This window comes from Canis lupus, chromosome 3 (assembly GCF_048164855.1).
Source record: "Canis lupus baileyi chromosome 3, mCanLup2.hap1, whole genome shotgun sequence".
Taxonomy (NCBI): Eukaryota; Metazoa; Chordata; class Mammalia; order Carnivora; family Canidae; genus Canis; species Canis lupus.
Window position 1 is genome coordinate 75,972,600 of NC_132840.1, and position 25,732 is coordinate 75,998,331.

The 25,732-nt window shown below is 52.6% G+C and overlaps 1 protein-coding gene across 2 annotated transcripts in view; it reads left to right on the plus strand.

Moving 5' to 3' along the window:
• GRIK4 (glutamate ionotropic receptor kainate type subunit 4) overlaps positions 1–25,732 on the plus strand; it is a 423,105-nt gene that overhangs the window by 340,336 nt on the left and 57,037 nt on the right. For both annotated transcript variants that reach the window (XM_072822392.1, XM_072822393.1), the window contains 2 exons: positions 3,024–3,131; positions 9,462–9,665. In XM_072822392.1, coding sequence (XP_072678493.1) covers positions 3,024–3,131; positions 9,462–9,665 — 312 coding nt within the window. The remainder of the gene's footprint in view (positions 1–3,023; positions 3,132–9,461; positions 9,666–25,732) is intronic.

A 25,732-nucleotide genomic window follows, 5' to 3' on the forward strand; every position in this document is an offset into this window, starting at 1 on the left:
TGGAAGGTGCCCAGTGGGTGGGGCAATTAGCCTGTATCCCAGGGCTCCTGGCTCTGTCTCTCGCTTTCCCTCCCACCGCCTTTCTGCAATTAGATTGCGCTGGGTGATAGCTGCCAAGCCGCTTTGTTGCATCTGATGAGTTTATTAATTTCTTGGGGGCTAATGGGAGGGTGGGTGGGAGATTCATTTCCTGACTAGAGCTGAGGGGCTGATTAGTCTTTTTGCTGTGTCCCCAGAGGTGGAGGGTGGGGGTGGGGCGCCTGGCTCAGGCCGTCAGTTCTGGCTCTGGGTAAATCATTTCTCTCCCTGGCTTTCGTGGGAGCCTATCTGATGGCTTGAGTTAAGATCAGGGGGGCTGGGGCTGGGGCAGGTGGTTAGTGAAGATTAGGCCCCCTGAGAACAGCAGAGGTGGGAAAGTAGGTAGGGGTGGGGAGAGCTGAGGTCTTATTGGCCCTTTCGGTGTTGAGTTCACATTTTAGGTGACAGGTAGGACTCTAAAGAAGTTCAGTCCTTGTCTCAGACGTGCAGATGCTGACGTCCAGCCTAATTGTTCTTGATGTCCTTCTGTCCAAATCTGGCCCTTCCCATCCTAAGAGGCCACTGGGAGCTAACTCTAGCCATTTTGAAGACAGGGAAAGGAGCCTTCAAGAGAACAGTCATTTCATTTGACTCTGTGGAATCTCAAAACCCAGGAGAGAGCTGCTCTGTCCTGGGTTTTTGCTGGATGGCTGAAGCTCCTCTGCTTCACCAGGCCTGCTTTCATGGAACACATGTTGGCATCCCCACCCAAGAGACAGCAGCAGAGACAGGAAAGTCTCGCTTTGAGGAGTCACACAGCTCTGGGCTCAAGCCCGGGCACCACTACTAGAGAGGTGACCTTAGGCAAGCTGCTAAATCTGTCTGAGCCTTGGTTTCCTCATAAACCAGAACGCTGGCACTCTCTGCAAAGTTGGGGGGAGAGTTCAAAGAGTTGATAGAACACATCGAGCACAGCAGGTGTCCAGCCACTACCGTTCCCCTTTCATTTTGGAAACCTAGCAGCTCCTCCCTCGTCCTCCCCACCCATCTCCCCTGCAGAGAGGGGCAGAGGGGGAGCTCCAGCTGGTCCCTTTGAGAGGCAGGAGGTGCTCCAGAGAGCCAGAGGAGGCTCACTTGCCTTCTGCCCACACTCCATCAGCAGCAGCAATCTGCTGATATGAAATGCTGGCTCCCCTTGCTTCCAAGTACCAGCCCCCAAGCAAGATGCTGGGGTGTGAGCAGAAACCGGCCAGCCCCACGCAGGCTAGTGGGGAAGACAGGCAAACGAAAATGTGCGGTAGGACGTTGGAAGAGCCAGACAGGATGGCCATGAAAGCTTGCTTGGAAAGATACATCTGGGACTAAATCTCAGGCCTCTCAGCCGATGGGTGAGGTGACCCTAGGACAAGGTGGAGGGACTCTTATCTCAGCATCAGTTTAATCTGTCAAATGGGGCCTCCCATGTGGATCTGCTCAAAACTCTGGTTGTAAACTAGAAACGAATGTGCGTAGATCCAGGACCCTTCTGCCCTTGCAGAAGTAGAAAAGGCTGCCCACCCCTCTCCCAAGTGGCATCCTCCTAGAGGCAGTGGAGGGGAGTTTTGGGTCATCTCCCCTTGGGGTGATGAAAGCCTCACCTGTGAGACCATCAGACCTAGCTTGGCATCAAGACCATGATGTCAGAGAGATGGTTACTGCTCCTCAAGACCCCCAGCCCTCTGGCCCTACGGTGTGGGGGTTGGGCCCAAGGGTGAGATATGTCTTCATTGTTGTTTGATTTTCCACAGGAGGAACCCAGAGCCCAGCTCTGGTGAGTACAGAGCCACGTGGCATCCACGGAACTTGTGAGGGTTTTCCAGGGAAGCTGCCGCTGGGTGCACACAGGTGAATGTGTGCATTTCATTGGGTTTCCAGCCAGCTGTCAGCCATATCTCCTGGTTGCCCACCCCCAACACTCAGCAACACAAATGATTTGCCAGGGGTTCCAGCTAGTAGAAATATATTGGTATGACACACACACACGTATTTATGAAAAGGGTTCCTTTGAGAACACAAACCATCTAAAAACCCAATAATGTTGAGGAGAGGTGTAGGCGACTTTCTAGAATGGAGAACTGAGTCAGTTGTGCATTTGTTCCCCCCTTGAAGTGAAGGCAGTGGGGAAGAGGAAGGAAAATAGTGGCAGGTTAAATACATTGTCGCAATGACCCAGTGACGTTTCTGTTATTATTCTCCTCTTAGGGATGAGGAGACACGCTCAGAGAGGGTGGGGAACTTTTCGGAGGTTACGCCTTTGAGATCAGTGCTCCTGGGCCTGGCTGAATAATCTAGCGTCAGACTGATGCATCCAGGATCTTGATTGGCTCGAGAAGAAGGCAGGGCAAACATTACCAACCCCACTGATAGATGGGGAAACTGAGACTCAGAGATATTTAAGTAACGTGCCTAGGTTCTCACGGCTAGCAAGCGAATCAACCGGGACGAGAACCCGGGTCTTCCCTCTTCCGGTTCCTTCACTCATTGGACCACTCAGCACCATTCACCGAAGGGCCAAGTTCTGATTCTTATTTAGGGAACTGGAATTACTGAAAGCAGGCTGAAGCAAAAGGGTTTGGGGTCTCCTTCTTGCCGCAAGGTGATGTGATTCCACATGTTCCATTCCCTTCTGTGTGAGCGAACGTCCCCAAACTGCATTCCGTTCCTGATTTGTTTCTCTACTTTCCTCTTCTCCTGGGTCTTTGCCCCCATCTTTCCTTCCTTTCTCAGAGGCCCCCTCCCACCTTCCCTGACCCCCTCAACCCTGTGGAACAGTAACCCTACCCTCATCCAGGGAAACTCCATATCTCTGCCTCCTTCTTTGGCTTCCAAGTGACCTGGCTGGAGGCAGGGGACTGGCCTCTCAGCTCCTTCCGACCCTGCAGGACTGCACATGACCTCAGCACCCTCTCCCCAGCCGCCTGTGTTCCCCCATTTCTTCCCAGCCCCTCTCTCATTTGTCTCCTCAGATCGGCCAGTGGCACGTGGCGGACGGCCTCAGCATGGACAGCCGCCTCTACGCCTCCAACATCTCCGACAGCCTCTTCAACACCACCCTGGTTGTCACCACCATCCTGGTAAGCGGGGTGGTCCCGGGCCTCCCAGCTGCAGCTCCCCGGGGTGCTTTCTCCAGCTCCAGGCATTCCCAGGCTTCCCGGGGAACGTGAGATGGGAGCTCTGATGGCAGCATCGAGGCCAATTTATGACAGTGTAATTAAACGCAAGTTGCTGTTTCATATGGAAATGATATTTGATGAGTTCCAGAGCAGCTGGGAAAGAGGGATGGTGCGGAGAGACACCACAGTTTGTGGATGCCTCTTCCAGGGGCACCCTGACAGCCCGGGTGGCTGTGCATGGCCCAGGGAAGGGGGCCTTCTGACATAGGTGGGAGTAGCCTCCCGGGGAGGCTCGGTCCTGTCCATCAGGGTGGCCCCTTTGCTTTCACGACAACCTACCTTCCTTGGTGTCTACTGTGCATAAAACGCGCCCCTGCAAGTAGATAACCAAATTGCAGTGGGTTTTTATGGCCTGTTTCTTCATTTCCAGATGGCCAAAAGAAAGTTCTCAATCTATAGAGCCAGGGACCATCTGCCTTTTTTTTTATTTGATTCCATTCTCTTCGACAATTACCAAGCCCTTCTCCCCACGGGTCAGGCACTGTGCTCATTCCTGGAGACACATGGATGAGCAAGACTTGGTCTCTAGCCTCAAAGAGGTTATAATTTAGTAGACGGCCTGGGTCAAGTGCATTTATGGCCAAGGTCATTGTCTTCTTCCCCTGTGAAGACCTCATGTTTTAAAAGACTTGTCAATTAAACCAACTACATATATTAAATGATAATTAGTTTCTTCCTCGCCCCTCACTCTCCCCTTTTAACAAATCAAAAGCATATTTCCCTGCCTGGCACCGTGTCTTATCAGCAGGAGATAACCAGTGTTGCCTCGCTGATATAATTCCAGCCCAAAGCAGAGACTGGATGTACCAGTTAGTCTGCTCAGCCTTATCATTGCTAAATGCGCGAGGTCTGCAAATGTGTCTGTTTCTTTAGGCTTTTTGAGATAATGAAAGAGCTCAGGGACCTCCATCACTACCTTCAGGAGCTCCTAGGGCACAGGAAGACTAGCTTAGAATTCTTGATCTACTGTGGGCAGTGAAATAAAAGCCAGGAAAGAGGCTCATGCCTCACACTTTGCAGGCTGAAGGAGGGAGAGGTCCCATCCCACCAGAAGGGCCCAGAAAAGAAGGGATGGGCTCCAAGAGCCAGGGAGAGATAGGGAGGGAGAAGTGAACGAAGGGCAGCATCGTTGGGTGTTTAGGAAGTGCTGAAAAAGGCAGGTTCTCCAGGAAATAAGCCTTGGTAGAGAGAGAAGAGGATGAGGCCAGACAAGTAGACCGGGTCCCTAGCACTTAAAGACTTGAATGCCCCTCTGTTGAGTTTTCCCTTCATGCAGTAGGAAACGGAGTCAGCGAATATTTTCATCCATTTATTCAGTGAATATTTGGGGGGCGCTGCTGTATGCTGGGCACTTTTGTAGGTGCCCAGGAATAGACAGTGCTGGAGTGGGGAGTCAGGGTGCTGAGAGCGCCAGCGTCCATGGGGACCCCACTGAGCCAGGGAAATCTGGAGCAGAGACCTGAAGGGAGGAGGAGGGAGCCAAGTGGCCGTCTGGGAGGGAATATTCTGGGCAGAGGGAAGGATGGAAGAGACAGTTCTAGCTCCCAGAATTTTGATCATTCCCCCTCTCAGCTGCAGCGTTAGCTTGTCTGAACCAACGTGGAAATGCCAGAAAGATCGGACGGTGGTGGGGTCACCACTGCCCCTCCCTGAGGTGTCGTAGAGCGAGGCCGAGCTGGGCAGTGGTGAGCAGCGGTCCTGGCTGAGGAGGTCAGCACACAGCATGACAGCTGGGACCTCCCTCTTGTGGCCCTTTCTACCTCGGAAGTATTTCTTGAGTCTGTCCCCAAAGTCTGTACCCTACCTGAAGCCCATTTACTTCTTTCACCTGAGTGTGACCTGACCTCCTTAGAGGCTCTCTTCTCAATGGCTCAGTCTACGCCCCTACTCCCTACCCATTTGTCAGGTCTTCCTAAGGAGGTCGACCACCCAGGGCCCACCGCCCCCGAACTGCCCCTCATAATCAGGCCTGGCGTGCTGTACCTGCTTCCGCTCCGTGTGACTTGGGGTCTGGCAGTACGGGATGGCCCAGCATTTCCTCACCATATCATGCCATTCCCTGCCTCTGTAAGTACTGTTCCCTCAGCCCAGGATGCCCTTCCTCCCACTTCCCGTTTCCAACTGGAAATGTCTGTGCACCCTTCAAAGCTCTGTTCAGATGTCACTTCTTCCAGGAAGTCTTCCCTGACAGGACTCCTGCCTTCTCCCCATCTCTAGCACTTTGCACACACCTGTCATGGCCTTTCTCCTGTTAGAGGTGGTTGTGTCCACTCTACCTCCCCTTCTAGAATGAGGGCTCCTCAAAGGTTGGGGTTCCTGACACAAAGTAGGAACTCAGTGATTGGAATTTGAATATAAAGTTGTTTCTCCCTACAGGGTAGGGGGATGTCCCTTAAAAGCCAACAAAAGTTTGAGAGGGACAGGGGGACATTGTTGGGTTGTACGCGGTGCTCAGAGCTTTGGCACAGACTCACGGGACGCTGAGATCACAGGGCTGTGTTTCTAGACTGGGAAAGGCAACCTGACTCTGTGTGTGCGTGTGTATGTTGAACACACATATGAAGGGTGGCAGCAGGGCACCTCTGTGTCAGGTGACATTTAATAACACGCTAAGTGCAGTTCAGACACAGAGCTTTTCTCGTGCGTGTGTGTGTGAGACAGCGGCTAAGAGTCAATAATTCGCACCAGGAATGATTATCTTAATTTAGTACCTGGGGACTATTTGTGGGTTGTCCTTGGCAGGTGGTAATCCTGAATGACTTAATCCCCCCCCCCTTTTTTAAAGATTTTATTTATTTATCTGTGAGAGACAAGAGAGAGAGGCAGAGACACAGGCAGAGGGAGAAGCAGGCTCCATGCAGGGAGCCCGATGCGGGACTCGATCCTGGGACCCCAGGATCACGCCCTGAGCTGAAGGGAGGCGCTCAACTGCTGAGCCACCCAGGCATCCCATGACTTAACCCCTTAAAACTCAGCACGTATCCCTGTTGTCCCATGTTCCTGTCGGGGGACGCGTGGGACATATCCATGATGTATTTACACAGAATTAGCCGTAGCTCTCATTTCCTGAGCGCTTACCCCGCCGTGTCAGACCCCAAAGTAAACTGTTTGCCTGTGTTATCCCTTCTGTTCCCCCAGCCCTCCTGCCAGGACAGGGGCTCCTGCTCTAGGCCAGCATGCCCGGTCCCCACATCTTCCAGAGTGCCGTTGAACCCCAAACTTGCTGACATTTTGACTTTCCCGCCTGTCTCCTCCCTCCAAGATGAGCCTTTGGTGTGTTTACTTTGAACACATCAGTGAATTTTTTTTAAAGATTTTATTTATTCATTAGAGAGAGAGAAGCAGGCTCCTCCTCACTGAGCAGGGAGTCTGATCCCAGGACTCTGGAATCATGACCTGAGCCGAAGGCAGATGCTTAACCGACTGAGCCGCCCCAGCACTCCCCACATCAGTGAATTTTAAGTTAACTTGAGAGTAGAGGGTATCTGGGGAGAAGAATTTCATGATGCTCCTTGGGATAATTAAGGGTATCCTGGGATGCTGCCGATCCAGGGGTGGAACCCCCAGCCAAGCCCCGTCCCTGAGGCCATGTCTGAGTGCTGTTCACTCAGTCCACGAGGGCCTAAAGCCAGAGCCAGCTGGGGCTCCCAAGGAAGGGGAAGACCCTGTGCAGGCCCCACCTACATCCTACCGGGGAGCACATCCTAGAGCGTAACTGAACCACATGCGGCCCTGGCCGTGAGCGCAGGGGGAGTTCTGAGAAGTGTGTTGGCATCAGAGGAGGCACCGGGACCCCAAGGACGGAGGTGAGTTAGGCTAGGTGGCAGAAGAGGCGGAAGAGCACCTGGGCGGAGAGGACCCCTTGATCCCAGGACAGCATGTGTGAAGGCAGGAGCCCGGCCCATCTCACAGACTTGGCGGTGAGCTTGGTCATGAAGCAGAGCCACGTCGCCTCCGACGCAGGGCTCCCTCTCCGAAGCACAGCCTTCTGCCTTCTTCTCTCCCACGTCACACCACAAGTCCCTCCCATCCCCTCCCCTCGTGCCCTTGGTCTGTCTGTCCTCCCCAGCCCAGCCTGAGCTCAGCAAACCAGCGCTTCAGCACTTCCATCTCTTAGCTTCCAGCACGATGCTCAGCCCTCCCAGCTCGTGCCTGTCCCAAGCCCAGTTGTCCTTGCAGTCCCTGCGCCCGGCTACCCGGCTACCAGTCAGCCTCCCGACGTCAGCGGGGCCTTGGCACTCCCTGGGCTCATGTCTTGCTCACTCCTGTCAAAACCTCCTGCTCACCCAGCCTTCGGTCCTGCCCCCAACACACCTCTGGGGCCCGGCACGGATTGCGGGCCCTCCGCCCCCTCCCTCCTCTGCACTGCTGTCCACGTCTCCACTTGCCCTCCAGGCCCGCTTCCCAGCGTCGCTGTCCCCTTGGCCCTGTCTCCCTCCGTTCCTCCCTGGGACCTGGCTGTGCCAGCTAGCACTTCTCTTCCTTGGTAATCTCTCCTTCTCCCTGGATTCCTCCTCTCTGCCTGCCAATATACCCTGGTCCCTCCCCTCCACAGACACCATCACCACCCCCTTACCCAGGCCCTGCTGCCCCATGCCCAGTTTGGGGGATCGTAAATCATGGTGTTGGTGGACACGGGGGAAATCCTCCAGCCCGGTGCCTTGCAGATGGGGAACTGAAGCCAGAGGAGAGGCGTGGCCCGGAGCAGTCAGGTGGAGAGAGGCCATCCGCCCACCCTCCTTTCTCTCCTAACTTCTCAAAATTCTGGTCCTTTCTCTCTCATGTGCCCCACGTTCGCTCCCCATTCCTGCAGAGTCCTGCTGTCGCCACGGCACCTGCCTCAGAAGGGTCGGCGGCAACACCTGGCCCAGGCACCTCTGCACAGCCTGCATCTCCCTCTGTGGGAACATCTGTGCACTTTTTCCCCAGCCTCCCCGCTCCTGGGCTGTCCTGACCACATTTTCCTGACTTTGAGCTTTTCTGGCTGCTTCTGCATTGTCGTCTTCCATGGCTGCTCTTCATTTCCTGCGGCGTAGATCAGTCTTCTGTCTGCGGTGCCTCTTCTGTTTCTCCTCAGTGCTTCTCCTGCGACGGCCTCACGTGTCCTCCGTGCAGAGACCCCCTCCCTAGGCCCTGCCCCTCTTGCCCTCACTCCGCAGTTTAAACATTCGGCCAGGCGTTTCCTCCTAGACAGCCTACCGGCACCCCAAATTCAGCATGGCCAGATCCTCTTCCCTTCCAAACCATCCCTGTGAGCGAGGACGCCCTCCTCGGGTCATCCACCCAGGCCCCTCCCCTGTGCGCCCCGCACCCCACCTGCCATCAGGCCTGGCCGGCTCTGTCTCTTCCAGCTCCCAGCACTCCATCGTGAGTCAGACTGTGGCTCAGGACCCAGTATCTCACATCAGGAGAGGGTCTGTCCTCACCCCCACATGCTCTGTCTTATTATTTGATATTCTTAATCATCCAGTCTTGCAAACCCTCCCGATGTGCAGGGCTGCCCTACTTGCATGTACGCTGTGCATCCACCTTGTTCCAGGCTCCAGCACCCCTCCGACCCTAATTCATCTATTTGTCCTCTCAACCACCCCTGCACACACTTGTGCTCCAGCTGAATGGAGGATCCATTGTCCCCTGAAGAGGACACGGTCCTCCTCGCTGAGGACTCAATCTTACCTTTCCCCTGCCTGGGATGCTTTCCATTCGTACCTGTTCCATCTGTGTTCCATCACCCTCTGGAGCCCAGTTTGGATTCTCCCTCCCCTGTGGAACCTTCTCTAGATGTTTCACCGGGAAGATCCACCCCTCTTCCCAGGGCTCTCATGGCTGGACGTGCTCTGCCTTGGGCTGCAGAGGGCGGTGCATGTTCTTACCTTGCCCTGCTAAATTGTCGGCAACCTGTTATCTCACAATGCCCTGTGATAGGTCTGTGTGCAGTAGACAAAAGGAGGGGGTATAAGGAAGGGGTAGGTTGAGGGTGAGGTCAGATAATGACCTGAAACAAGGTAGAGGGGCTGCAGCTTGGCCCCCTGTGCCCTGGGGACCCTTGTGTGTTCCTGGTAAGAGAAGTGCCTGGAGGTCGGGAGGGGAGCTAATGGCCACCACCAGAGTAGTCACGCGAGTCACTTCCCTCTGCCATCTCCTCCCCAACCTCTGCCCCGGCACCCCCATCCCTTGCGGCTGGGACACCAGGGCTAAGATGAGAATGACAGCTGCCCAGTTTTGCTGCAGGAAAACCCGTATTTAATGCTGAAGGGGAACCACCAGGAGATGGAAGGCAATGACCGCTACGAGGGCTTCTGCGTGGACATGCTCAAGGAGCTGGCGGAGATTCTCCGGTTCAACTACAAGATCCGCCTGGTCGGGGACGGTGTGTACGGTGTTCCTGAGGCCAACGGTACCTGGACAGGAATGGTCGGGGAGCTGATCGCCAGGGTAAGGAAAGAGCAGGTGACCTGGACTTGGGGGTGGGCTGGGGAGGGAGATGAAAGGCATAAGGTTGTGCTGTGTATATGCTTGGGAACCATCCACGTGTTCAGGCAATCGTGCATTTTTCACGGAGTTGTCCATTCATTGTACAAATCCTTTCTGAGCCGGTGCCGAGCCCGGCACTGGCCATACCCCTTGGTGAAGAAGACCACCATGATCCCTGTCCTGTGGCTCTCAAGGCTCAGCACCTGTCATGGGTAATGGAGGTTTGGACCAATAACATGGCTTTGGGGGCTTGGGGCCCATTTCTGGAAGACCCTGGTGCTTTTGTTTGTTCTGATTATTTTACTGCTCGGCAGCACCCCCTGCCAGAGCTTGGACAGACCTAGGAGAGCACAACATGCCACAGCCGTTGACTTTGATGCTGGCGAGGTGCTGCCAAGGGAGAGATGATACAATAACGGGGAAAAAGGGATCAACCGTCTGAGCAGGTGGTCACAGTTATGGTGTTTTGTGACTTCTCGTGTTATTGCCTGCTGGTGTTAATGTGCTTTCACAGACCTAGAGTCAGGGTGCACTTGGACAGGCTATAGATTTTCAAGGTGAACGTGGAGACTTGGCAAAAATGCAGGTGTGCATCACAGAATGTCAGTCTTCTGTTCGGTTAGAGCAAGGGTGTACAAAGTTCTTCCAGCGGGAAATGTCTTCTTGGCTCACACTATTAACACCTGTAAAAATTAATTAAGTCATTACTGATTCACGATCCTTATTTCCATAACGGGGTTTTTGTGGTCAGGTCCTGGTGGTGGACCCTCCGTGCAGAGAGCACAGACCCGGGTTCTTAGTATGACTTTAAACCAAGCCCTCCCCCTCTTTCCAAGTGAGGCCTCCCATGTGCATGATGCTTTACATTTATTATCTCTAATCCTCTTTATACATACCTTTTAGCTAGTTGTTATCCTCATTTTACAAACGAGCCATCTGAAGCTCAGAGGGCTTGAATGACTTGTCTGTGAAGCCACACGGTTAGTAGGAGATGGGGCTGGGACTTGAACCCAGATCTGTGTAACACCAGGGCCCTCGTTCTTCCCACAGACACACACCACCGCAGCTGGACTGCGATGTCGCCACGGAAGGGATCCTTCTGTCCCGGCCCTTTCTTGTCTCTTCCTTTTTAGGCTCCCTCCCTCCACATCCTCCTTTCCTTCAGCCTGGCCTTCTTCCTTTCTTCCTTCTTTTTTTCCCCTGCCCTTTATCTGTCGAGGTAGTATGATTTTGACACTTCATATGTACCAGACTTGGGACCTGAGACAAATTTTTGCCATCATCGTCGTCAAGGATAAAAATGTTAGTTGGACTTTAAATAAGCTGTCCTTGACAATGCATCATGCACCGTTCTATCTAGACAGGAGTCTGGGAAGCTATTGAAGAGCCAGGAGGAGGGGCACTTCGGAGGCTGCCTGGCAGTAGAGACAGCATTTGCAATGACCCGGCGGGGTCCACGGCAAGACTCGTGCAGGGAGCTGGGAGCGCTCCAGTGTGAGTGATTCCAAAGTGAGACCTTGCTCACAGGGAGAGGCTTGCGCTCAGAGGACTGATCAATCGACAGAAGGCCGCAGAAGGCCTAAGGAGCCCTGGAAGCATCTCACAGGGGCAGGGGCCGGGGGTGAAGGTTTCTTCAGAGAGGTGTCTGTTCTCTCTGAGACTCGAGCCCACCCTGCAGACGATGCCCTCGCTTCAGCACAAAAGCTGCTGCTCTTCTGTACAGTCCCAGACCCCCTCCTGAAAGTTTTCTTGTTTGCCTTTCACTGTGGAGGCGTAGCCCAGTGGTTAAACCCCAGAAAGGTAAACTGTCAGCCCTTTCCTTCTCTTACTGATCACCTTGAGCCCGTGTCTCCAGCCCCCTTGGGCTGCCTGGTGACTGGTAGGGTGACTTCAGGGATGTCAGAGTTAGTGTACTGCCAATCCCCTTATCAGCCCCCTAATGAGCTGTGACACGGACTGGCAGGGAGAGGAGAGGAGTCTGGGGCTCAAGGACATGCAGTTACATACCAAATGACTTAGGCAATCAGCCAGGGATCTTAAAACGCACCCCAGGTCGCCTTTCAAGCCCAAAAGCTGCTGCTTTGGTCTCATCAAGACTTGGCTATGTAGTATTAATTAATTAATTAATTACTGAAACCATTATTTCCATAAATCTGTATTGGACACCTTCTGCTATTCCAGATACTGAAGATACTTTGGGGGGACAAAATAAACAGACACTGCCCCCATGAATCTTACCAGCGAGAGACAGATGTTAATGAAGGATCATGTTAATAGATAATTTCCGGGATGCCTGAGTGGCTCAGTGGTTGAGTGTCTGCCTTTGGCTCAGGGCGTGATCCCTGGTCCAGGGACTGAGTCCGCATCGGGCTCCCTGCCAGGAGCCTGCTTCTCCCTCCGCCTATGTCTCTGCCTCTCTCTCTGTGCCTCTCATGGATAAATAAATAAAAATTTTTAAAAAATAGATAATTTCCAACCATAAGTACAAGGGAGGCAAAGTAGCAGGAGCTCTGAGAACACACCTGAGGACAGTGGGATCCAGTCTTGAGGGGCAAGGGGGCAGAGGAGGGAAGGCTTCCCCTGGGAAGTGATGTCAGAGCTGGTGTCTGAGGAATAAGAGCTTTCCAGCCCAAAGGCTGTCTGAATGCCACTGGAACTGAGCCTGGGCAGGAGTGGGTAATGCTGGGACCCCGCCTCCCCTGGGTTCACCGCTTTGATATGTCTGCCAAGATGTTCCCCTAGGTTTACATTAGTCCTAAAGCCTCCTGGATCCATCCCATTTGACCTCCTCCCCAAGTCCCACGGGAACATTTCAGAGGCTGGAACAGAAGAGCCTTGAACATCCCAGCCAGAAGAAATTTCAGAACCCACCACCCCTCAATCTGTCGCTTCTACAGATGAGGAAGTGGAGGCTCAGAGAGGTTAATGATCCCATAGCTGGAGAGCTATGTTGAAGCCCTGGTCTCTTCCTGCTCATGGTCTCAGAGGACACAGATCCTGAGGGTAGACAGACCTAAGCTAAAGGTGCAGTTCATCCCCTTCTAGCTCTCAGTTCTTAGGCAAGTCGTCCTATCCTTTCCAATTCTTCCTCAAGGCTTCAGTGTTCATTTGGAAGATTTTTTTTTTTTAAGGATTTAGAATAACACACACACACACACACACACACACACACACACACACACACAGGGTCTGACACCCGGGAAGTGGAAGAGTTGTCTTAAGCCAGGGCTCCCTAGAAAATTGAGCCCAAGGGGGGAAGCTGCCCAGCTGACTCAGGGAACATTGTTCCGAGGCCGCTGGAAGGAGAGGGGATGGGGGGCAGCAGGCCAGGGGGACACATACGAGGGAGTGTGTCCCGTGCTGCCCATAGCTCTGCACCAAGCACAGCTGAGTGTTGGCTCCTCAGAGAGACCCAGGAAACTGCTGCCTCACCCAACAGCCCGTGGTGACACGGGGGAGAATTTATGTGCTGAGTCTCATGTCCCGTTGGCTGAGCTTGCCTCCACAGAGCATCACCTTCCGCATGCTTCTGGACTGTGTCCCAGAACCCTGTGGGCACTTTCAAAGAAGTCAGATCCTGAGGTAATAATGAGAGCACCCCTGGTACAAGCCATGGTGGGTGGGTGTGAGCAGCTGACCCCCTCCCTGCCTGTAGCTTTGACTGCGGCTGGATGAGCCAGTGCAACCCCATTTTCGGGAGGTCCGTGTACTCTTGCATCTCAGCAGCCTCAGGAAGTGTCAGGGCTGGAGGCTGGAGGCTGGAAGAACCAGGAATAAGGGGTGAGGTGAGGCAGCAGGAAGGGTCAGGAGGAGTGGACAGTGGGCCAGGCCAGCCAGGAGGGTGGAATGCCATGATGTCAGGGCCCCAGCCACTGAGCACGTGACCGAATGTGTCGTGGATTGTGAGGTTGCAGCTGCCGTCTTTCTTTTTTTTTTTTTTTTTTTTAAGTAAGCTCTAGGCCCAACATGGGGCTTGAACTCACGACCCTAAGATCAAGAGTCAACACACTCTACCAACTGAGCCAGGCAGGCGCCCCTGAGGGGTGACTATGATGAGGCTCACTGAGGTACACCGGTTGTGTCTCAGTGCCCCCTCCTTGTTCAAGGAGAATGCCTGCCCCCGTACAAAGCCTGAAATTAAGCCAGTCAGCTCTTGGCAGCTAAGAGTGAAAACGATTGTTCACAGCATCACACTGGGGTAAGCCTGAGATTTCTGCATGGGGACGTAGCGGCCCTGGGCCAGTGCCTCATGCCAGGGCTCAGGGCCTGTCCTACAGGCACATGCCGCTTTGGGGGCCACTCAAGAGTGTGCAAAGGGTGAGGCACCCGGGCTGTGTGTGTACAGGGCTGCCCAGCAGCTTCCTCTGGATATCGACATAGCGAGTACAATAAGAACAGCAGCAAGAGAGAAGGCTAGATATAAGGGGGACCGTAGCCCACACACCGGGGCTAGCGGCTACCTGGCTGAGGAATCTCTTCCTTTAGAGAGTTTGAAGCTTACTGGATGTGTGAGTGATACGGAGAGAAACACAGAGGCCCGGGCCGTGTCCAGTGGGTGTCCTAGAGCCTCAGAGTTCCTGTCCGTTATCACCTGCTTACCCAAGGCCGTGGGGCTCAGACACATGGCGTATTAGCTGTAGAAGAGCATTCGAGCATGTTTACTGCATCTGTTTGGAAGTCATCAGAATATGTCTCTTGGCACAAATCCCATTACAAGTGGGAGTGTGGTTGGAGTGACAAATGGATTCACATCAACTAGACTGGGTGGGTGGCCTCTTACCCCATGCTCTCTTTGAGCACAAAGATGAGAAGGATGACTATTTGGGGAAGCTCTCGGGTCCGGATTTGTTTTGCCCCAGTCAGAGCCTTCCCAGCCGAGCCCACAGCAGGTCTGCCCACAGTGATGGCGTGTGTTGGTGGAGGTGTACTTGACAGAGAGGAGGGGATGAACTGGAGTGGTGTGAAGTGGGAGGGACCCCAGGAACAGTCTCGGGGCCCTCCTGTATCACTCCAATAAACTTATTTTAAGTTTTCATTGAAATTGTTCAAGGTCTTCAGATATACAGGTGAAGAGATAGGCCCCAGGTCACTCTATGATGGGAGGCAGTTGGCTAAAAGCATGATAAGAAGGATAGTGATGGGGAAGAGCAGGGTATGGAGAGAGGACTGGAGGATGGGTGCCTGATTCTGCTGGTGACCTCTAGGAGAGATGCCTGCAGGTGGTGATGCTTGACCAGAATCTTCAAGGGTGAAGAGAGTTTGGCTAGGCATGGAGGGATATGGAAAGAGAAGAGCATGCCAGGAGGAAAGCAGCATGAGATCCTAGGCTGAAGGTGCATGGATGGTTTCTGTTTAAGGTTAGAATTCCTAAAATAAATCATGGCAGGAAATGAGACTAGGAAGCAGGCAGTGGTCATTGATGAAGGGCCCATGTGTCCTCCCGCGGTGTAGAGGAAGGACAGCTGGACTGGGCCTGGGGGTGGGGGGGACAAGACAGAGGCAGAAGAACCATAGAAATGGCTCTGCTCTCCCAAGAGATGATGAGAACCAAAAGTAACTTGGGAGTTCAAAGAAGGTACACATTCAAAGTCTCTCTTCAAGGTAGCAGGTTTTCTTATATACAGAAAAATATAATCTTTTTAAAAATACACATTTTAAAAAATATTATTTATAATTCCACCATCCGGTAGTACCCCCAGTTAACATTTCAGTATCATCCCTCCTGATTTCTTAACGAATATATATTTTACACGAGTAACCATGAGGTCATAGTGGATGTACTGTTGAAAACTATTTAATAGATCAGACATCAGGACTCAGGGACCAAATGAGTGTGGAGCATGAGAGAAAGGGAATACAGTAAGAAGACCCCCCAATTTCTGACTTGGACATCCAGGTGGATGGTAGTGCCAATCGTTGAGGTGGAAAATTCAAGAGGAAAATCAGGGGTGGGAGGAAAGGGGAAGATGAGTTTAGCTTTGGAACTGGGAACTTTGAAATGCCTTTCGGACGTCCAGGTAGAGGTGTTCAGCGGAGAGTTGGCTATGGTGGGCTCGGCACACTAAAGCTGTAGATGTAGGAGGTGGCTGCTGAAGCCACGAGCGGGGAGGCATTGCCCAGGAGAAAAACACACGCTCAAGAGGCTGCTCCAGGCCATGGAAAGAGAGTGGATAAAGAAGTCTTGCAGCCCTTGAAAGGAACTACAGAAAGGTATTCCTCAGATGTAGCAATACGGGAGTCACTGGCAAGAGTTTCAGTGCGTGGCGGACTAGAACAGGGGACCGTGGACGGTCAAATGCTGGTGGCATGGTCTTTAAAGAAGCCTGGCTTTTGTCAGAAAGCAGGACAAGGGGTGGTAGCTAGAGGAGCTGTGGAGTGGAGGGGTGAGCTGTTGTTTATGATGAACCCAGTATGGAAAGGGCTGCTCAGGGTTCAGAGTTGAGAATAGTGGGGGGATCTGGGGGGGCTGCTGGGGCAGCCACACGGCCGGAGCAGGACTGGGCTGGGTGACAGCAAGCCCTGGGATGGAACATGGGTGGGGGGTAGAGTATTCTCAGGGGGTTTTGGAGTCCTCACCAAGACTGGAGAACTTCTTCCCAGGGCGGTGGATAACTGGGAAGCAGTGTCGTCAGGGGGGGGTCTCTGTCCGGGGCGCTGTCTCAGTAATGCTTTACATTTGTGCAGTGATTCCATGTCCAAAACCACTTGCACGAGTGCTCAGTCTTTACCTCTCACCACAGCTCTGTGAAGTAGGTATTATTAGGTCCCTTTTATAGATAAGCAACCAGAGGCTTAGAAGTACAAAATGATTCTCCCAGTGTCCCACAGCCAGTGGCGGGGCAAGGGGAGGCTTGGGCATGGAGTCCTTGGCCACGGTGGTTCACGGCCTTGCCCCACTGGAACGGCAGCCTCCTGTCCCTGCAGCTGCAGGGGCGCCTGAGGAGCTTGTCATTTGGGTGTCTGACTTCAGCTCAGGTCATGATCCCAGGGTCCTGGGATGGAGCCCCATGTCAGGCTCCCTGCTCCGCTTCTCCTTCTCCCTCTGCCCCTCCCCTGACTCATGCTTTCTCTCTCTCTCTCTCTCTCTCTCTCTCTCTCTCAAATAAATAAATAAAATCTTTTTAAAAAAGTGAAAGAGCTGGGTAGATGACCTCCATGACCCCTTCTAACCCTGTGAGGATGAGGCATTCTTTTTCTCTCTCTTCTTTAAAGATTTTATTTATTGTTCATGAGAGACACAGAGAGAGAGAGGGAGAGACACAGGCAGAGGGAGAAGCAGGTTCCCTGCAGGGAGCCCGATGCAGGACTCAATCCCAGGACCCCAAGATCATGACCTGAGCCAAAGGCAGATGTTCAGCTACTGAGCCACCCAGGGGCCCTGGGTGAGGCATTCTTATGGTGAGATGGAGAGCGCTGCTGTCCTGGAAGGGGGAGAGCCTGCATTTCACATCCTCAGGACCCAGCTCAAAAGCACATTCAGGAAGAGAAAGAGTCCGCCTCTGGCTTCCGAGTTCAGAACCAACCACCCTGTTGGCATTCAACACCATGTTGGCAGAATGGCACATTTAGGTTCAAAGAGAAAGGGGCTTTGGAAGGCTTAGAATCAAGGCTCATAAGCCTTTGACATCAAATAGCTCTTACCAGTGACATTTTGATGAATTAAGTGTAAATGAAGCTGAAATGCCTCATTCCATTTCCCCTGCTGGGCCTTTGAAAAGGGATTGGGGAGCGAGTTTGCCAGAGACCTGGTGGGATGGGCCGTCCATGGCCTCGACCCACTGGGAAGGTTGTCCAGAGACATTTTGCTGAACTAAAAAAATACCACAGCCAGTCCCCTGGGATAACTTTTCACCATGAAGCCAGAGACTATTTTAACTGCAAATAGGTCATAGAATCCTATTCTTTAAAAGACAGATACTGATCCAGAGGCTCAAACTGAGTGTTCAGCTCTTCCCCCATGCAACAGCCAAGCTCCGGGAGCATTTTACTCTCTCTTCCCTATTAAGGCTTGGTTTCTGAATTAAATCAGAAAGATATAGGCTTCAGTGATAATTCGTTGACTCATTGATTGACTGACTCATTCATTCATTCATCGAAGTGTCCCCTCTCTGACAAGCACTATTTGGAAGTGATCAATTGCCAGTAAGGAGTCCGGCATCTACCCTAAGAGGCAGACAGGTAAAGCAGGAATTATGGGGCTGCATTAATAGTGATGGTAATAATAATGGCTGACATTTATTGTGTTTCCTACAAGCCAGGCACTGTTCTAAGTGCTTGATTATATGAACTCATTTAGTCCTTCCAACAACCAAATATTGTTGCAGATGAGGAAACTGAGTCCCAAGGCAGATGAGGAATGTTTTCGGGTCAGTGAGGCAGTGAGTGGCAGGGGCAGGTCTGGTAGAAATATGGGCAGGGATGAGCAGGGAAGGGCTCACCAAGGAAAAGACGTAGTGAGGATGGAAGGGGATCATCTTGGTACAAAAGAATATTCTAGATGCAGTGAACGCCAAGATACAGACCGAGCAGTGTAAATAGGTTCTGTGTGGCCAGAGTCAGACATGGGAAGGAACAGAGGAGAGTAGAGCTGTAGGCAGAGGTCAGTTGTGATCGGATTTATGTATTTGGACATTTAAACTGTATCCAGAAGGCTAATGGGGAGCTTTTGAAGAGCAAGGTGGGCTGTTTTATTTGAAGAAGGGAGTGACAAAATTGGCTTTGACTCCCAAAGGTTCCTCTGGCAGGAGAGGGGGGAATGGGTTGGATGTGGGAAGACCAGATGCAGGCCTGCTCGTGAGACAGCTGCCCCGTGATCCAGGTGGATGGGATGGGGCTCCGGTCAAGGCCATGGTGGGGAAGATGCCCAGGAAAAGATGGCAACGTGTGGGGATTTCAGCCTTAAATTCTAGGATCTGTGAGTGGAGTGAGCTTCCCTTTGTGTCGGGCATTAAGTGTGGGTTCGGGTACTTGTTCTCAGAGGAAGAGGGATGACTGTTTGACTCTGGGAAAGGCCCTTTCTGGAAGAGCATCATGAGGGAGGCACGTCAAGTAGCAGTGTTGGCACATGACTCCCAGAGACCTGGGAAGGGAGGAAATCCGTCTTGTCCGGCTCATTATTCACAGATCATTGTCCTTGAGAAGAAAAGGGCCAGAGCCCTGGGCCGCACGGTGGGCCACAGCCGCCTCCGCCCTCCCTCTCAGCAGTCCCTGCCTTTATACCACTCTGTCTCATTTCCAGTTCTCAAAGCTTCTTTTCTGCCACACGCCTCCTTTTACCTACCTGATAAAAAGCCAATAAAGGGGTTTTGAGACTGAGGCCACACTCCCGTTCTTCCAAAATGACTGTATCGATGGCCACCAATGCAGCTGGGCTCTCCTGTCTGCCTTCGTGACTGCTCCCCTCTCTCCATTCAGGGGTGCCCCGCAAGCACCCCACAAGGCTGGGGCTGCAGAGCCACAGCCCGAGATCTGAGCCCCCAGATTCAGCAGAGGGTTCTGCTAAGGCCTCCAGATTTTCTCCTTCTTCTCGCTCCCCTTGGCTTTGTGGAGACTCGGGACAGGGCCAGGGTGGAGGGGCGGTCTCCTCTGCTCCAGACACTTGGTCACATCTCTGCCCCCAGGAGAGGAAGAGAGTAGGGGTGTCAAGGGCCAGATACTATATAGGAGCTCCTCTCACTGCACCACAAGGGACATGTGAGAACAGATGACTGGAACGGAGAGCGATTTTGGCCAAGTCTTCCTGTCCTCTGTGTCTGCTTGCTGGAATAATGGGGAGGAAGGAATAAAAATAGGCTGCTCCAGGAGAATGGCTGTAAGAGAGATGGCCTGAGTGGCCAGCTGGAGAGACGCACTTGGACAACCCTTGTATCCTCAACCCTGTTATCTTGGGGGAGGGGGGTGTTATTTATTATACCTGCTTTCTTTTTACAGACTATGAACCCACAGCCCCAGAGAGGCCAACTCCTGGAATTGCCAGGATTTGAAACCAGGACCCTTCCCTTTAGGAGCTCTCCAGCTAGAAGGGCAGGCAAACAAGCCGAAATTATTTTAACACAAAGGTATATGGGATAAGTGCTAAATTAGAAATATAAACTACATCATACTTGGCAGCATAGGAGGCAGAAATCGCTTCTGATTGGGGACTGCTAGGATGGGTTCTTAGTGGAGGAAGACTGGCAGCTCCTTGAGGGCAAGCACAATATCTTATTCATCTTGACATCCTTATGCACCTAACACAGTGCCTAGAACACAGCAAAACTTTAATAAACAGTTCCTTCGAATCCTACGGAACAAGGCGCCATACGATAAGTACCCCTTGCGGAAACTTAGGGAGGTCATCCCTCAGCGGGTTGATGGCAACCCAGCAGCCAACCCAAGGTGTAGAAAACTAGGTGATCAATTGGAGAGTCTGAATCAGCAGAAGGTAATTTATCACCTACTATGTGTAGGTCACAGTGCTAGGGGTTTGGGGTAAAAGGGCAAACTGGATTTGGTTCTTTGAAAGGTTACAGACCAGGTGGTGTGGAGCTTGGGGGGGGGGGGGGCGGGGGTTACAGACACTTCAAAGAACTGTTTGTTCCAGTGTGACCATGAGAGGTGTGAGTACATTGCTAGGTGAGCCCTGAGCCGGGCAGGACCAAGTAATGGCATTGTACATCACCAGCTTAAAGCCTTATGTCCCCAAAAGCCGTCTTCTAGAGCATGAGAGCCAGAGAAGGTCGGCCCAGATTCAGGAAAAGACTTCGGAGCTCTGTCTCCCGTCCTTAGATCCCTGTGGTCATTCTTTTCCACGACAGGAATTGATAGGGGAATCTCAGGGGGTTTGGAGTTCGGCTGTGTTCAGGGCTACCTCAGCAGCTTCAGCCTGGGAACTCCTCCAAACCCCATGGGCGTCGAGAGGCAGCCTGGGAAATTGTCAGAAGGCTCACTTCTTGGGAATTATTTCCACCTTCCCCACTGAGTGCCAGCTGTTAAGGGGAGTGAGGGGTCTGCAAAAGAAATGGAAATGTATTAATTAAGGCATCTCTAAAAGCCTTCTGAGAGATTAGCTTGCCGTTCAACAGAAGAGACTGGGCAGTAGGGAACTGATTTGGGGCAGGGGTTGGGAAGGAAGCTATAGAAAGTGGTATCTTAATATCCCCTAAGGGTACTCTGGTCCTGATTGCCCACCCCCCATGGCAGGGCAGGGGTGAGATATTATCTGCAGGCTCATCCACGCTCTGGGCTCTAAGAGGCCTTTCAGGAACTCCAGTTCAGCACCTGGGCACTTAACCTCTATCTTGGTCCCCAAAGCACGTTCTTGTTCACCATCCAATTTTAGTAATTCAGCTCCTGATTATTCCTCAAGCCCGAGTCTCTCATGTTGCAAACCCTGGTCCTTGGGTTCCCTTTGTAAGGAGCCTATCTCTGAACCTGAGGCCAGGGCTCTACTAACCCTGCTGATGTATCCCATCCTCAGCCAATATTACCTACCCCTGGATACATGGATTCAACACCAGTTGCGGCTTCAGGTTGGTAAGACACAGTTCTTACTTTCACTGAACTCACGTGCGATATACATAGGACCTCCAAACACAGTTGTACAGGTTGCGTATTGCACGAGGAATGAATGGGACCTGAAGGCGGCGAGCCCTCTCACTGCTCTACTAGCACGTACCGTGGTGTGGACCTGTGTCCACCTGTAGATTCTCTTCCTAGAGAGAGGCCTTCAGTTGGCCAAACTATGTGTCCAGTAAGTCTACTGGGAGGATCAATTTTTATAAGTCATACCCTGGCTGCAACTATACTGGGAATGAGGCCCGGTGTATAAACATAATGAGACCATACATGCGATATATGCAAAATTGAATCTTACACAACTTTTGGGGAGGAACAGGGAAACAGTTCGCCTCTAGGAAGCCAGGCAGGACTTTGGAACAGAGCTAATGATAATAATAGCTATTGTTTACTGACCGTCTGCTATCTGCCAGGCGTTTGTCATAATCAGGTCCTCTCCAACAACAATCTTAAAAGATAACTATCATTATTCATATTTTATAATGAAGATGCTGAGGTTAGCCCCAGCTTAGCAGAGAGGCTAATTCAAGGTCACGCAGCTAACAAGGGACTGATCTGGAATTCAAAGCCAAGGCTGCCTCACATCAAAGTCCACAGTCGCTCTAACACACTACGATGCCTGAAAGGGAGGTACCGTCAGGTTGGGCCTTGATGGACAAGTAGGAATTTGACAGGCAAGCACCAGGGGGGGAAGAGTTGCAAGCAGGGAACTACGTGGGCAGACACACAGTCTGAAATAGTTGACAGCTTCAAGAACATGAGTCGTGCGCCGTAGGCTCCTCATGGGCTGAAGGGAGTTCGGTAGCGTGGTGCTGGTGATGCTGGGAAGGCATGGCTAGGCCAGGTTGTGAGGAGCACTGCGAGGTGATCGCTGCGAGGCACAGGGGCTCTGTTTCAAAGACAGTGGGGAGCTGCTGGAGTTTTGTAAGCAGAGGAGCGACACAGTTAGATCCTTGGTATAGAAACAGGTTCTAGAGCGGTGGTTCTCAAGCTGTGGTCCTTGAACCAACGGCAGCAGCATCACCCAGGACTTGTTTGAAATCTGAATTCGGGGGCCCCATCCCGACCTGCTGAGTCAGGAACTCTAGGGTGGGACCCAGCAAGTTGCTTCTTTACGAGCTTTTTGAGTGATTGTGATGCACATTCAAACTCAAAAGCCCTGGCCGGTGCCCGTGAATCTCCACTTTGAGAACCATTGGTGTCCATGCGGCTCAGTAGATGGATGAAGGCACTGGAAGTGGAGAGACCAGTGCAGAGACTACTGAATAATTCAAATGAAGACGTGAATGATGGTGGCAGCGCGGAGAGCGAGTTGCGGTAATGGATTAAGCAGGCATTGCAGAAGGAAAACGGATGGGACTTGGTTATTGAATGGGGAAAGCAGAGAAGAGAGGCCGAGGGCAGACTCCAGGCTGACTCCCGCTCTCTGTTTGGATGACAGGTGGCTGGTAAAGTCACGAACTGAGAAATAGTACATGGAAAAAGAGTAGCTTTATGTGGCAGAGATGTACGCGGAGAACATGACATGAGTCCGAGGTGCCAGCAGGACTCCGAGGGCGAGAAGGACAGGACGTGGTGGGCAGAAGGCCAGAGGGAGGGCAGAGCTGGGCCTGCTCCCCTCAGAGAGTCATCAGGATGCCCGCGGTGGAGAAAGGGAAGGACGGTCCATGTTCACCCCAGTCCTCACACCCCTTTTGCGCCCCGTGGGCCACCCATGCAGATCCCTGCTCTGCCAGAGGGGAGCCGTGAGGGGAAGTCACCCAACACTCCTGACCCATGTGTCTTCAGCCTCAACGTGGAAATAATAGCGACCACCCCCGGGGTTAGTGTGACAAACCAATGGACGACAGTCTCTGCAGCAGGCCTGGCTTGTGGTAACTCCCAGGGAGTGTGAGCCATCTCCTGTCCCTGGTGTCTGTTACCTGTCACTCCACGGGGGGCCATGCTTGCACATCATCTCTGGGCCTAACGCACAGGTGCTCAGCCCCCCCACCACCCATCCCTGCCCCTCCAACACATGCACACACATGCAAGCATGTCCACCTGTCCCCTTGAGATGTGCTCGCCCTGGGCCTTCCAGAGGTTGTCCGCAGTGGTGGTGGCCTGCTGTGCTGTGCCGAGACCCCTCTTTCCTTGCCTTCCCTGCTTAAAGGGGGCACAAACAGCAGAAATTCCCTCTAGAGGGCGGGCTCTCCAGGCCATCTCTTGGGGGAGGAGGCACCTCTGTTAGGTGACAAGGTGCTGGTAAGTCCACGTGTCCTCTTGGGCTTGAGTTGCAAGTCAGGGTCTGTCCTCGAACCTTAACTTAGTGTCTGGATCTACGTGGGCTACTGTTTGCCCACCTGGTCAGTGAGCATTTCCATTTCCCCCGTGCTCTGCCTTGCATCAGCCACAATTTCACCAACATCCCTGGGTCTGAAGCACTGCTCAGGAGCCACAAGGCCCTGCCTCCTGCGTCACTTGGCTCTCCCTCTCTGTGCTGCATCCCTACTGGCCTGGTGTTGATTCCTTGGTTGCAGCTTCATTCCAGCATATGGCCTGTACACTTGCTCTCTGTCCTATTGCAAGTCTGTCTTTCCCCTCACTTCTAATATGCTGTTTCCCTCTCATTATCTAGGTCTAAGCCAGGTGTCACCTCCTCTGAGAAACATTCTTTCTCTGCCACCCTGAGGGACCATCCTTCCTCCTGCTTACCCTCTACCTCATTGCTTTGCTGTATTACCTTCAAAGAAATTATCATCATCTCAAGTCATCTTGCTTCTTAGGACACTATTTGGTTCTTGAATGTCTCCCTTCACTGGAATGTAAGTTCTCTGAGTTCAGGAGCTACATCTGTCCTATTCATCTGTGTACCAGTAGCATCCAGAACAGACCCAGCATACAAGAGCACTCAGTATTATGGGATGGATGAATAGTTGGATGGATGGATGGATGGATGGATGGGTAGATGGATGAGTAGGTGGGTGGATGGGTAGATGGATGGATAGTGGGTGGCTGGATGGACAGATAGATGGGCAGACAGATGGATAGGATGCTGTGAAGGCAAAAGAACTAACCATTATAGCCCTTTACCCCAAGGAAGTTAGAACCTGGACAGAACAGCCCAGTGCCAAGAGCCAGCTCTAGGTTTTCAGATGACCCCTTTGATGAGTAACAGGGAAAGCACACCAGTGGCCTGGTGCATTCAGCAGGTCAGGGCTGTAGGGGTTGATGCCTCCTCTGGGGCTGCCCTTTCACAGCAGCCATGGGGCTGCACAGGCTTCCTATAAATCTCTGCCTCCCCTTCCCGGGCCCTGCCTCCCCCAGCTCCCCGCAGCTGGGCCTCCAGCTCACCCCAATGCACACCCAACCCCACCCCACTTGCCACACCAATATTGTCTTAAGAAGGAAGAACTTAAGCAGCCTCACCCCTCTATCCTCACCGCATGGGGTGGGGATGCCCAGAGTTAGTTGTCTGGCTCTAAAATTGACCCTGGGTCTTCTAATTTGTACCTCGAGTCACAGCTCTACCTCTGTCCACTCTTTAAGCTTCAGTTGGCCTGACTGTGTATCTGCTCGGCCACCACTGCACACACATTTGTCTTCCCACTGCCTTTGGAGTAAACCTTGTCCCATTGTCCTTGCCGGCTTTGTTTCCTGACTCTGTGTGTTGAGGGGTGACAGCAGCCTGAACACCATGGAACGGGCTCCAGGTTCAGCTGCCTGGACTTCTGAGTCACCTCACCTGAGACTCAGGTGCTGTGCTCAAGCCCTCGTGGCTCCCTGTGCTGACCTCCTGCCTGTCCCTCGGCCAGAAATTGCTCTAAAGATAATAACGGGCCTGTTGGTTGAGCACTTCCTTTGGACCAGTTACATGCATACTAATGATTGCTTTACAAGTACTATCTCATTTAATCTTTAAAGACCCTTACAGGGTAAAGTTTTATTACCCCCATTTTGTGGATTGGCAAACAGCCTCTGAGGCTTACTCATCCAAGGTCTCGTGGCTGTGAAGAGACACGATCAGGCTCCAAGCTCAGATGGGCCCCCAGGGCGTTCTTTTAATTACCGTGCAGAGCTACCCCGAGCACACGCCAGGCTTTGCTTACCTAGCAGTGCCTCCGTCATCAAATCCTGCTGCTGTGGCTCCCTGCCCTGCCCCAGCAGGCAGGCCCTGCTCATCTCTTGTCTTCCTGTGAATAAATCGGCCTGCTTCAAAGAATCCAAATGTGACAGCTCCCTCTTGTCCTCCAGCCATGCCTCACTCACAGAAATGAATTTGCACCAGAAGGTCTTGTGGTATTCAACTTGCTTGTTGCCATGGCTTGGGCTCCCCGTCTCACAGTTCCTGGCCAGGATCGTTCTGTGCTTTGAGGGGCTTGTTCACAGACTATTTTTCTTGCCATCCTCTAGCCTGTCAGGAGCAACTGACATCCCGCCATTTGTCAGCATGAGAACCAGGCCTGTCTTGATCGTGCCAGTGGCAGCATTGG